We start from the raw sequence: 13,375 nt of genomic DNA, 5'->3' as shown, positions 1-13,375 counted from the left end.
CGTCATTTCACAATGTGCCAATGGTGACGGAAGGAATTTCGTCACTTCCTGGAGAATCTGTGGTAAGAACTCAGTGGTACATTAGTTGTGGTTATAGAAGCCCTTTTACCCATGGGTAAATAGCGTTTGACCACGGGCAAGGACATTTTTGTGTGTAACCGCTTTCCCTAGACCGAAACTGCCCAAGGGTTATTTCCATGGGTACATTAAAAAGAATAAAAGAACTTCCCAGGGCAGTTCCTAAACTAAGAAGTACGGTTTATCTGCTCCCTGGGGTGGCTTGGCCAATCATAAAGCAGAACGTAGCTAATAGGCGAAGAGCCCTAATTATATTAATTATACCTTATTATTTTACCCTGATGGGGGTCTTTTTTTGTATAACCGCATCCCTAAGTGTAACATAAAACCTGAGCTGAACCAAAACCAAACCATTTACCCTCCGAAAGTCCCCAAACCCAATGTGTGTGTAACCACAACTAATGTTTAAAGATTGTGGTCCACAGTTTAGAGCTGGGACGATCTGCGAATAAAAAAAAAAGAAAAAAGGAAGGAAAACTGGAAATAAAAAAAAAGGCAAAGCCGATTGAAAAGACGTTTAAATCTTCGTTCCCGATGTATTGAATAGACGTTAATAGACCACATACAAGGGTTTACGTTTATGCAAACGTTGGCCGTGTAGCACTTATATTTCAACAGAATTAACCATGAAAGGGTGATGTGATGTGCTATTTTCTACCTATGTAAACCATGTGAGCGTTAGCCCTACTGATGGAAATTGTAGCTCATAGCTCAGTCGGCAGAGCAGCGGTGATCTAACCCGAAGGTCGTGGGTTCAATTCCCACCCTGGTCAGAGTTTCTCTCTGTCCTTGTGTGGGCCCATTTCCGTTAGTAGAGCTAACGCTCACATGGTTTACATGGGTAGAAAATAGCCCTTCACATCACCCTCTCATAGTTAATTCTATTAATAGATCACGGCTTAGTATTGTCTTCGTTCTTTGTTCTTTTTTAAAATAGTAAACATTTAAGGACTCATTAAATAAAAGATTCATTTATTAATTAATTGCTTGATTTCCTTACTTTGTTGTTGCTGTTTGTTGTTGTTCTTGTTTTCTGGGTGCAAGTTATGGGCTGAATGATTGAATCATTATTCTTCTTCAAAACTTTTTTCCTTCTGGGGCCTTTAGTGTCGGTTAAGAAGGGATCTTATAGAGGATTTGTCGAGCGAAAACTCTGCTTATTATCTACGTAGATCTAGTGAGTATGTTAAGCGAAGTTTTGACGTTCAAGTTTTTCAATCCATATAGGTTGTTGCTGGACGACACTTAATAGAACTGCCACCTCCTGCCATCACAGCAACTTTACCGCCAAAGTATCCCCTGTCTAAGGTTTTTCAGCCTCCAGTTCCCGTTCCTGCCAAGGTACTGAGAAAAGGATTGTTATATAGGTGGCGCAATTTGACTTAGCGATGGATGCCAGCTGAGGTAGAAGAAGGTCTTAAGTGAATTTGAGTTCCCTCGAAACTCGACGTTTAATGAAACGAAACCTGCCAATGGACAGAACATCCAAAGGGAGGGAGAGAGAGGAAGAGTGGGAAAGAGTTTGTCCTAGCAACTTCATAAGCGGCTTATTGAATGTGGTGTTGGAGGTTATGCTGTATATTTACAGCACGAGCTAGCCTGCGAGCAAGGTTTTTCCTCACCCACCGCCTCGAGAGAGCTTTCTGGCAGGCTAAGCACGAGCCAGAACCAGTGATTGTTCAAAGAAAGAACTCTAGGCTAGTTACCGGAGAACGTATTTTTCTATTCGCCTTAATTTCTTGGAACGCGATCTATCGCCCAGCTACTAAGACCAAATGACGTCCAACTTTGATGTGACCAAATGGCGTAGCAAGTTCTTTTCTTTACTGAGAAGCCCTTGTCAGACTGGTTTACCGTGCAGGAGGTCGCGGGTCCGAACCTAGGTCGGACCAACATTTGTATGTTTCGTTTAACCGTTCTCCGCTCTTCCAAGGCAACGCATTTTGCAAGCAGCATGGTGTCGTTACCCTTGCGTAGTTAGTCGGCTAACCGTTTGTCACCTTTATCACTCCACGTTTTGGCTCACAAGTTACTTGTCAGATCACTCCTAGTACTTCTGTGGTGGTAACGACTTATATGATAAGGCACACATCACCTGCTTATTTTCAGTATTACCCACCCCACCCTCTCTGTTTACCTTCCACTCCTCTCGTCTTTGCCTCATTCAACCATTTCCAACTATTCTCAAGGTAACGCTTTATCCCGAAGTTAAAGAACGTGTTGAAAACCTTAAAATGGTGCTAATCTCTGAATGCGCTGTGTTTTCCTTTTTGTTAGCAATCAGAGCGACATAGACTCAAGGACCGCGTGAGAATCTATGTCCGCGGAGGGGCTGGAGGCCAGGGATCATCTTACTTCGGTGGATTCGGAGGGAATGGGGGAGACGTTGTCGTTCAGTGCTTCCCAAACGCCACACTCGATCACTTCTCCGTCAAAGAAAACAGACGGATTTTAGCTGAACATGGCACTTATTTTTCGTGAGTCTTACAATGCAGTAGATCATTTTGCAGCGGTTTTACGTCCATGTTCGACGGTTTCATTCACTTAGAGTTTGCTATCGGAAACGAATTACAACGTTTCTTCAATTCATTGTGGAAAGATTTCTTTTAAGAAGTACATAATATATAGATTTGGCAATTTGTACGGGCGGGCGGACGTGCGCTGACGTCATAAGCAAAATTTCTTGCATGGATAGATTTCCCAAAAAGATCTTACCCATGGTGCTCCGCTGGCGCGCTTTGCGCGCCTGAGCTCCGCTTGTGCTGGTGCTAGCAAACTTCTCATACGTTAAAAAAAAAAAGAAAGAAAAAGATTTAGCGGGACACATGGGTGGATTGACCAGGATCTTGCCAATTATAATATCCATTACTATTTAGACTAACAAGATAAGCTCTAGGTAAGTCCATTTTTTAAAACGTTTTCACAGAGTAGCAATCACAACAACTAAAAGGTTAACCGGATTTAAGTTTAAACCAAGTGGTGACTCGCACATAACATCTGGTGGTAAATTAAGAACTTGTGAACTTTCGCAAAGTACTTTCGATACAGTCTGTATGAAAATGTGGTGATTCGTATGACCTTGAAGTTGTTTATCCTCGACCCCAAATTTCCTCTCTAATGATTGTCATTTGTTTTTCTGTTTGGTGATCTGCTGTTTTCCTCATGTTTTTGTACAATGGAACTTGTTAGTTTCAGTTTTTCCAGGATTATGATATTTCTTCATATGAAAGAAATCTCTCTACGTGAGCTTTTATTTGACGTTGTTTCTTTTTTATTTCTTTTTCTGACACTTGCAATGGGTCAAATTTTGTTGGAACTAAATTGTTTTTCTTAAAAAGGGGGAAACGAGGCATGAAACGGAAAGGAATGCGAGGTCGTGACACAGTTATCCCAGTTCCCATTGGTACCACTGTGACAACAGATGACGGTCAAATCATTGGGGATCTTGACGAAGTGGGATCCAGGCTTTTGGTGGCTAGAGGTGGTCGGGGTGGTTGTCCTGACACAGAAGACTGGAACGGAGAGAAGGGCGAGAGAAGAATAATTAGACTGGAAATGAGACTGATCGCCGACATTGCCCTTGTTGGGTGAGCTTTCTTCTTAATATCTCTCATGTTTTTTCGCCACTCTTGAATCATGAAAGGCCGCAAAGACGGTAGAAGATCACAGCTTCCACTCTATCCCGTGCTAAACTCATCTCGTTCAAGGGCCTCTCCTAATATCTCGAGGAAAAGGGAACCCGGGAGCGAGATTATTCAAATGCTGTGGTGAAACCTGCTTTTGACGGGTCGGGGTGGCTATTGTCTTTCAGAGGATAAACCAGAGTTACTAAGTGAGTCTTATATAGATTCATCCCAATTTGTTGGTAAAGTAAACCTCAGACTCGGATATTTTAGTTTTGTTACCGGGGCCAGATTGAGATCGTAATCAATCATCTCCAACACACGCATGACTCACCATGTTTGTTTGTTTGTTCTTTGTTTTTGTTGTTGTTTTTTTTTTCAACATCTAGATTTCCCAATGCAGGCAAATCGAGTCTCCTCAGAGCCATCAGCAGAGCCACTCCAAAGGCAGCGGATTACGCATGTAAGGCATCAGACAGTGCTTGCAATGCCCACGTCAACGATAATAAGAACGTCACGTCAAAATAAACATTTGCGCCTTCGTAACCATTTTGCAAATAGAGTGCTTTAATAGGCTAAATTCGAATTGTGCAGCAACTAAAGAACAGAGTCGAGATTTAGGGGAATGATTTGCATTTTCCTTTGTTTTGTACAAGACAGAATGCTAATTATTCCCCTTTTCCTTTGTTTTGTACAAAACAAAATGCCAATTATTCCCCTGAACCTCGACTCTGTTCTTTAGTTGCTGCACAAGAGGCCTCTTTCGATATATTAAAATCCAGCTTGAAAGAGAGGTTTCGAGGACAAAGACAAAGGAAAGTGGGTGATATGCTAATATGTTTCACATTCATTGCAACTTCTTTCTATTGTTTTTGTCCTCTCTGCCTCACTATCAAGCTGAATTGATATTTCGAAAGTAGCCTATTCAAATGCACGGCAATGTTTTTCACCGAAGCAAGAGAAATCGTTGTTAAAATAAAGTGGTTTCATTCCCTGGAGAATTAGTTTACGAGACAATCATGGCCGCCACAAAGCACAAAGTCGTAGGAAAAATGTTCTACCATTCACCATCTCTGCTATCTGAGCTATGAAGCCATCTTGGAGCTGGGGCCCGTTTCTCGAAAGTCCCTATAACTTTTCGGGCCTCGACGGTGCCCAAAACACACCATTTTTTCGAGAAGATAACCAATCAAATTTGTCGATTAAATTATGCGCAACTTATTTGTGAACCCGTGCGAAGCGAAAACAAAAGATTATGCACTGTCAATGTCAATAGACCGTATTCGTATTCTCAGTATTGGACTGGAACTAGCTTGCAATGGAGGCTAATGTGGGGAAATATATCAAAAAGTATTTGCATTTGAAAATATTCCCCCTCATTAGCCTCCATTGCAAGCTAGTTCCAGTCCAATACCGAGAATGCAAATATGGTCAATTAAATATCGATTACGACAACATTGGAGGTTTGAAGGTTTCATGATCAGTCCCTCTATCAAGTCAATTGGTCGGACGGTTTCATTCACACCGTATTCTTCATTCTTTATTCTTTGAACGTCAAACACATCAATTTTGTCTTTCCTAGTAAATTTGTATGTAATCCAGTCTAATTTTCTTTTCAGTTACGACCATGCGTCCTAACATTGGAGTGGTGGAATATCCGGATCATTCACAGGTATGATTTGCGCAGTATCCTAAACAACGTCATATTGTGAGATTGAAAGTTTTCTTTCTTTAACGTAATCCTCATTGGCATTTAAGAGATTTGAGAGTCTGCCAGTCAAATCTTTCCAAATGATAAAATAACCACCTTAAGAAAGATTTGCGTGCTGATGTTTCGCTGAAGCGTTAGCTTTCAACAGCCTTTCGTCTATTTGCCCGCGGCTGACGAAGCTTAAGTGCTAACGCACGAAGTGCTAGCTTACAAATCTCACTTTTATTTCTCGTTACATGAAATTAAATTTGACTTTTTCCGCTTTCTTTTCTCCACATAACTCATCTACTGTATGATATGAATTGTCCGTTGCCTTGCAGGTCAGCGTGGCTGATCTCCCAGGCTTGATAGAAGGAGCTTCAGTTAATAGAGGCCTGGGGCATAGCTTTCTTAAGCATACTCAAAAAGCCAGTGCGCTGGCCCTTGTGGTATGTCGTTTTTTTTCCTTTTTGATGTTCCTGATTTATTGCAAATTTCAAATGCAGTCAATGGTTGACACAGTTCGTGCGTGTAGGTTGAAGTTGACGAAACACCTCATTTCGGGGCCGCGTTGTTGATCTTCTTTGAAGCACAGCGATGAAGTTGTAGATTGGAAAATAGAAGTTGTTCACGAGAATAGACCTCTTTACAGTTGTGTGCTTAGTAACCTGGCCTTTAAATGAAAGTTAGGCGGGTGTTGACCATGTTATGTTAAAAACCACCTTCCTTTTCTTATGTTAATTATGTTGTTGTCATGCTAATTAGTAAGAATTTACATAAAGAAAAGCAATGAGGTTTCTATCAAAACAAGGTCAACTTCAGCCTCACTTTCATTCATAGGCCAGGTAACTAAGCACACAACTGAAAAAGGGACTATTGGAACAGCAACATTGATACGTGAGGAAGCATAAATCCGTCGTCCAAAAAATTACCAGTTGTTGGCTTTTCAGTTGTGTAAAATATAAAAATGCTATAATTCATTTATGTCGTAAAAATAACCCATTTACAGATATCGTTTTCTATTTACTTGGTTGGGACAAATCTGAAGTTTTCAGGTAGCCTTGTGCGCCTTTCATAACCTTGTTTTTTCAGTCGACAATTTCGTCTTTCTCTGCCGCTACTTTAATGGAAATGGTTAACGGTTCCACTGTGATGAAATATGAAATTAAAGGGGCTTTGTCACGAAATTTAGCCAAATTCAGAAACTGGTAACTGACAACAAGATAGGATAAGGTAAGGGAACGGATCTCTATGCCTCATCATAGTTTTTTAAAATCTATTTTTAGTTTCGCAAAGCCATTCCCAATGCCGGGCATATTTAAGTTATGTTTAAAAAACGAGCAGCAGTGTTTTATCAGGCTTAAAAACGCGAAGCGTAGCCAAGTGTGTTTTTAGACCCGATAAAACACGTGCTGCGAGTTTTTTGAACGGCTTCCAAAACATTCCACAAAAAGTGTGTCCCTCTGGACTTAGAACAATGGTTCCAACTGTGAGAGGAGAATCTTAGCATACAAGAAAAACAAGCTATGCGTTATTAGTAGAATTCTACTAGTATACTAATGCGAATGCTGTAATCTGATTGGCTGAGCCATTGAACACTATCAGCCATGAGTGTGCAGTGGCTGGAGGTCGTCTTGGAAATAACGACGTTTTTTTGGGTTTTCCAGAGTTTTGGAGGAAAATTTGGATGCAAATGGTAATTAAATTTCTGAGAAATTTAAACGAAGGACATTTACGGATTCTTGACTTTCAAAAAAGTTGAAATTATTGAAAAAGCTGATGCGCTCGCGCGCACAACTTAGATATTAAATGGCAATTCAATCCGAGCGATCTTTTCAGGCGCAAAGTTTAATAATACGTCAAGAAACAATTGAAAATCTCATAACGTCATTATAAGTGACCAATCATAATTTATTGATCACCGGAAATAAATTTTTAGTTAATCGCTTTGTCCTATGTCCAGTGATTTTCACGTGCAACCTCATGTGAGCTGAACCTACGATCTCTTCATTGTTTTTTTTTGGCCAATCACATGGCACTCTGTAATGTCCAATAGCTTGCATTACCACGTGCACCATCACTCTGTTTTTTTCTCACGGCCAAGCACAATATATCTTGAAGTTTTCTTTTCAAATTCGCTCCCATCACTCCCATGTTGCTTAATTTTATTTTATTGGACATAGGAACCCTTCTTTAGTGCCATGTTGTCAGGTATCAATCATTTTACATATATAACTTATAAATTAGTTAAAGGCAGTATTACTGTATGCAAGTTACCTATAGTCACAATCGATTTCTGCGTCATCACATTAATGTCCCTTTCAGTTGAAAGTTTCAACTCAAGGCAATGATATGACATCTCAGTTAAATTTTGCAATTATTCTCTTAAGTCAGTGGTTTATTTTCAATAAAAATTGGGAATGAGGATGAAGTGCTCCGCTCGTCACACTTTTGCCTCCATAGACTCGACACTTTGTACTCCTGTACATATAGGTTAGTTGGGGCCCTAGGGAGGCCCAAGATTGGTCACAGCCGACCCTATATCGGTTTGTGCACCTTCCATATGTACCCAGGAATGGTCAAAGTCGGCCCGGTGTGTGTACCGCCGTGGTGGTAGGTTTTCTTTAGCTCCCAAAATCCAGAAGTACATGGGGCTGCCCTTTTAAGTTTCAGTGGAGCACTTCGTCTCCCACTTCCCCTTTTGAGCCACACCAAGTGGTTGTTTTTGTTTATGGTAAGTATAATAATTTTGGGTCCCCAGCCATGAGGAAGTTGATGAAGCGTAGATTTTAGATTTTAAAAAAAACTGTCTTTGGAAGAGGCCCATGTATGGGGGATCCGTTCTCTTACCTTATCCTCTCTTGCTGGCAACCAGATCAAGCGAAACGTAAAAGAATAACTTCGTAAAACATTGGAGGAAGGTTTAAATAAAATAGAACATAGAAAAGGAGACAGGAATGGGAGAAATTGAAGAAGATTAAGAAAGATTGCAATTAGGATTTTTGAAAACTGTTCAGCATAACAGGTTTTCAATCTGTGATAATTGCAACTTAAATTATGTACTGATGCTCAACAGACATTTTTTTGTCACGAAGCTTTAATTTTGTTGTTTTATGTATACGAGTGTCACCACAACATTATATAATTTACAAATTCCAGATTTTGGAAAAAATAATTTTTTTGTTCTTTACTCTAAACTTTGACTTCCTAGCCACATTCCACAAGGCTCACATATCAATTCTTTCCATAGACGTTCTTTACATAAGTGCATGTGGGCTCGTCTAGTAATTCCAGCCTCCAAAGTTCTCCCAACGAACGCAGTTCATAATCAATGATTATTCCTCATCATGTTAAAATAAATGGCTATTATTGGCAATGTAGATCATTTCTCAACCTCACTTACCTCATCTGCACATTGAAGCATGATTTTGATTCAATAAGAGCGTTGCTTTTTTAACGCCTGAGCAAGTAAACTGGTTTCTTTTTTTAAAAATAATCTTGTTAACTTTCTAATGCATTGTAGGTTGATATCGATGGATTCCATTTGTCGGACAAATTTCCAGCAAGAACCGCTCTTCAGAACGTGTTCATTTTGCTAAAGGTATTTCATAGTATGTTTATATCGCGCCATGGCGACTATGTCAGCGTCGCAAATCAGTTCTCCGAGAATTTAACTCTGTTCCCTGCGGAGTTGTTTTCTTTCGTTTCGTTAAAAAACGCTCACTCAGCTATCACATGTGGAGAGAGAATAAGCTTTATTGGTTTGCTGAATTCAGTCATTCATGTTCTCAACGTCTAGACCTTCCAGTGACATTTCTTGCTTTACGCAGTACCTCCTTGGTTCTTTTTTTGCGATTTTTTTAAATGATTGTCGTTTCATTCAGGGAGAATTACAAAGTCTGAGAAATTCGGATGAGAGACACTATTGTTGTTTATTGCCGAACAAAAATATCGATTTTTTTGTATCACGTTGCACGCCATCGCACATTCAGCAGATAGTCAGCGTCTTTTGCAAAAAATTGTAGTCGCAGTTTATCTATAAACCCTCTGTCAGTTGGCCCATGATACTGGAAACGCGCTATCCTATCCTATACTCTATTCTACTTTTATGATAGGTTCTTGGCATTTTCATGCGCCAGGCTGCTGGCACTACAAGCTTTCCGTCTAACAGACTTACTCAGTTAAACTACCTTCCGCTATCGGCAAGCTGGCCATGTAAATGATAGTTGACGGTAGTTGGAGAAAAAGAAACTCTCGAACTATCATCGACCATCTTGCACCGTTTGACCGGCAGGGCTCAAAGCTAAACTCGTTATGCTCACAAATGTATGTTTTGCAATAGGCCATTTCCGAGTTCATGTCTGCCTTCTCTTCAAAGCGAGTCTAAGTGCGAAGTTTTTGTTATGAAAATTAGTTTTCATTCATATGTAAAGTAGAACTTCGCACTTTGACTCGCTTTGAAGAGGAGGCAGACGTGAACTCGGAAATGGCCTATTAAATTGAATTTTTAAAGGGGCTGAATTGGACTCGAGAATCTTTATTCTTAGGAGCTTGTTTTATATGACAAGGAGCTGATACACAGGCCAAAGATGCTGGTTATAACAAAACTCGACAAAAAAGGTGCGACGAGTAGATTTCAGGAACTGCGACAGAAGTTACATTCTATGCAACATGGTAAGTCGATCTCTTAGGATCATAATTATGACGACGTTTCAAGTGATTTTTTACAACCGAACACGTTTGCTCTTCCATGATGTTTGGTGACGGAAAGGAAACGTGGAGTGACCAGCGGTTAGCCTTTCGGAACAGAGCAAAAAAGCAATCAAACTCTTGCAGTTGTGGCGCCTAGTTCTGGAGAAATTGGTTGACGACCTGCGCCGTCGTTACCAGACCAACCCTGTTTCGCGATTAGAGAATGAAGAGTGCACGTGTGGATCTAAATCAACATCGTGCCCTTCGATTCCCGTCAGCTTTTCAGAGGAAGCAGGAGTCGGAGGGTACTCTCATAATATGAGGGGCTGCTCATTAACAATTAGACCCGGCGGATGATGAAACAGACCCTCGACCGTTCTTTGTACATAAATTTCCCAAGCATCATCGGGTGTAAGGGTGAATTCGATTGACCGTATTCCGGAAAATGAATACGTGGAAAAGAAGGTAGAAATCCCTCGTTTTTACGGAGATTCACATTAAAATTGTCAAACACCTGCGAAAATGCTATTTTAAACACATCTTTATTATCCTTGCTGCTTCAAAACGCCAGACATACCGTTTTAAATCACCACCCATGTGTTTCTATTCCGGAATAGGCCTTTTGCAACAATTCGCCACGTGAACTTTTTTTCATAAACACGATAATTCTGCTGGCTCCATGAAATTATTTTTCCAGAAATTAAAAGAGCAGCTCAAAATATGCTACCATGCCGATTTTCGTAAGTATATCGTTTAAACTGGTGTTGTTACAGTTGAAAGAATTCAGAAGGATTTGTATAGGAAAAGGACGCTTTGGCACCCAGTCACGCTTCAATGATTTTCATACAAATCCTTGTATTTTCGTAGTTTTCAAACAGCTTTAAGATTCTTCCTTCGATGAAAGTGTGAAAATTTCCACCCTTGCACATTTATTCTCGCTTATATGACCCATGGTAAAAGTAGGAATCTGAGCTCTGTTTGTGGCACGTAATTATGAAGAATTACACTGGAGGACAAAAGCTTTTCGTTCGTAAACAAAAGTATGGAATTTTTATGGAGTGTTTAAATGGTCACCCAATCTTTACTTTAAGTGGTATTTCTCTGAAAATCTGTATTCTGGCTAAAACAAACGCGATAATAATTTACACTTATATAGCGTAAGTGACCTTGTATAGTGACCTGAAACTCACAGCCATTGACACAGACAGCTGGGAGGCGCTTGCACTTGATCGCTATGGCTGGCGCCACGCCATGTCGGTCCAATGTCTTTATGTTGCGAATTGTCGAAGCTAATGCATTCCAGAGATAAAGTGCAGCTGACTGAAATGCACCATCGCCGAGGGTTGGACGGTCTTAATACTAGGTAACTAGTAATAAAGACTCGTTTGACCTAAGAAAATACCTGGTTTGCTTTCTGACGCAAATTAAATCAATCAAATAATTCATAGGAGCTAAACCAAATAAGCGCTTAAATGTCAAAAGTAGAATCTTAAACTTTATACAATAACTAATCGGGAGCCAATGAAGGCGGAAACATGATAGAATCTTGGTGTTCCCATGACCAACCGAGCTGCGGCATTCTGTATCCGTTGGAGTTTCACGATATGTGAATTCGAGGGGCCATATAGTAGACTGTTACAATAATCTACTCTACTGGTTATAAAAGCATGAACTAGTGATTCGGTGACTGGGCGACTTAAATATTTTCTAATTCTGCGTATGTTATAAAGATAATAGAAAGCGGATGAGCTGGTTCCTAAGTTTCGAACTTCGACGCGTTCCAATCAGAAGAAATTCTGTCTTATCCGAATTCAGTTTTAACTTATCCGAATGCATCCATTGACTGATATCAGCAATACATGACTTCCATCGGTCTAAACGAATTTACCAAGTCCGAACTTTAGTTCACCAATGATCTGTCATGTCATGTGACCAGTTTGTTGCAAATGGCCTATAGGGTCAATCGAACGCACCCTAAGCGTGGGCTCTTTTTTGAAAATACGGGTCGCTAAAACTGTTATATGTTTTGCAGGAACACTCCTTCCCATTTTGGAAGAAATACGAACGAGCAGTCCTATTGTGAAAGAAAACACAAACTTGATGGCTTTAGCCGACGAACTTAGTAGAACTCGTTTTGACTCAGTGATACCTGTTTCCGCTGTCACATCGTTTGGTTTGGAAGACTTGCGGGACAAAATAAAAACTGTCCTAAGAATGGGATGATGTTAGAATTGTAACAAGAATTCAGTGTTGTGTAATTTGAAAAAGAAAATAAATTCAACGTCAGAGATAAAATTGTATGTGTTTTTCCCTTTCTTCAGTGTCGTGGACTGAGATACGATGTTTTGTAAGTATTGGGTCATAACCGTATCTGAAGTCCGAGGTCCTGGGTAATGTGCAGTGAACTCTTAGGCTGCGTGGCTGGCGGGATATTTAATCGTGGGATTATTTCAACACGCGTGAGTGAATCGATGGTTGCTCCCTGTGTTGTGTTTTGGCAGCGAGTGCGATCGGATGTGAAGCTTTGAAAGCCATAACTTTTTTATGTAATATTTATTCTTTTGGTCTTGAAGTTTTGTCTTGTTGTGTGGTTTGGTCGTTATGCAGTGAGGTTTTGTCATTATGTGACGAGGTTTCATGGTGACGTGTTGTGTTTCCATCATGATATGTTGAGGTCGTCTTTTGACGTGCTGTGTTTACATTTTATTTGCTGAGGTTCTTTTATGACGTCGAGTTTCTCTCTTTATGTGATTATAAGCACAGCACGTCAAAAGAAGACCTCAATGCAACACATTTGTGATGAAAACATCAAACCTCGTCATATAATCAGTGCCTCACTCTCGGGTTTTAGTATACCGCGTTAACCAGCGGTAACACGTTACGAAGATTATCGAGGTAAAAAGAAATCTCACGCAATTCATGGGCGGGAAATTTAATCACAACTTCATCAGCATCGTGATTGGCTCTCGTACCACGTTAAATGTCATTGGCGCTTCGTCTAATCTTTTTGACGTATCCATGGAAATTTACCACGGGAAATTTACCTTGGGAGATATCGGTCACTCACACTAAATACAGTTTCCCGTGGTAAAAGGGTCATTTACCGCGGTAAAAGTGCTCCGTGTAACCACACCTAATATTTCACAGTGGTCAACTCTACCGTATTTGCATAATCTAACGACGCGTGATGTCACGCAATACACTACATAAGAAGCATTTCATGAGATATTAAGGAAATACTTTGTCAGAGGCAATCACAATCGGTATCAAGACAGCATTCTTTTCCATGTAA

The 13,375-nt window shown here is 40.2% G+C and overlaps 1 protein-coding gene across 1 annotated transcript in view; it reads left to right on the top strand.

The window, feature by feature from the left end:
- LOC138021532 (uncharacterized) overlaps positions 1-12,378 on the top strand; it is a 26,256-nt gene extending 13,878 nt beyond the window's left edge. The window contains exons 9-18 of the mRNA XM_068868460.1: positions 1-62; positions 1,306-1,419; positions 2,356-2,555; positions 3,417-3,665; positions 4,091-4,164; positions 5,321-5,373; positions 5,733-5,840; positions 8,915-8,992; positions 9,939-10,065; positions 12,116-12,378. The exon at positions 1-62 is cut by the window's left edge and continues 37 nt beyond it. Coding sequence (XP_068724561.1) covers positions 1-62; positions 1,306-1,419; positions 2,356-2,555; positions 3,417-3,665; positions 4,091-4,164; positions 5,321-5,373; positions 5,733-5,840; positions 8,915-8,992; positions 9,939-10,065; positions 12,116-12,306 — 1,256 coding nt within the window. The 3' untranslated portion in view covers positions 12,307-12,378. The remainder of the gene's footprint in view (positions 63-1,305; positions 1,420-2,355; positions 2,556-3,416; positions 3,666-4,090; positions 4,165-5,320; positions 5,374-5,732; positions 5,841-8,914; positions 8,993-9,938; positions 10,066-12,115) is intronic.
- Positions 12,379-13,375: the final 997 nt, after the last annotated feature.

The sequence above is a fragment of the Montipora capricornis genome, chromosome 1 (assembly GCF_036669925.1).
Source record: "Montipora capricornis isolate CH-2021 chromosome 1, ASM3666992v2, whole genome shotgun sequence".
Lineage (NCBI taxonomy): Eukaryota > Metazoa > Cnidaria > Anthozoa > Scleractinia > Acroporidae > Montipora > Montipora capricornis.
The sequence above is the reverse complement of the archived record's forward strand: the minus strand, read 5'-3'. Positions and strand labels throughout refer to the sequence as shown.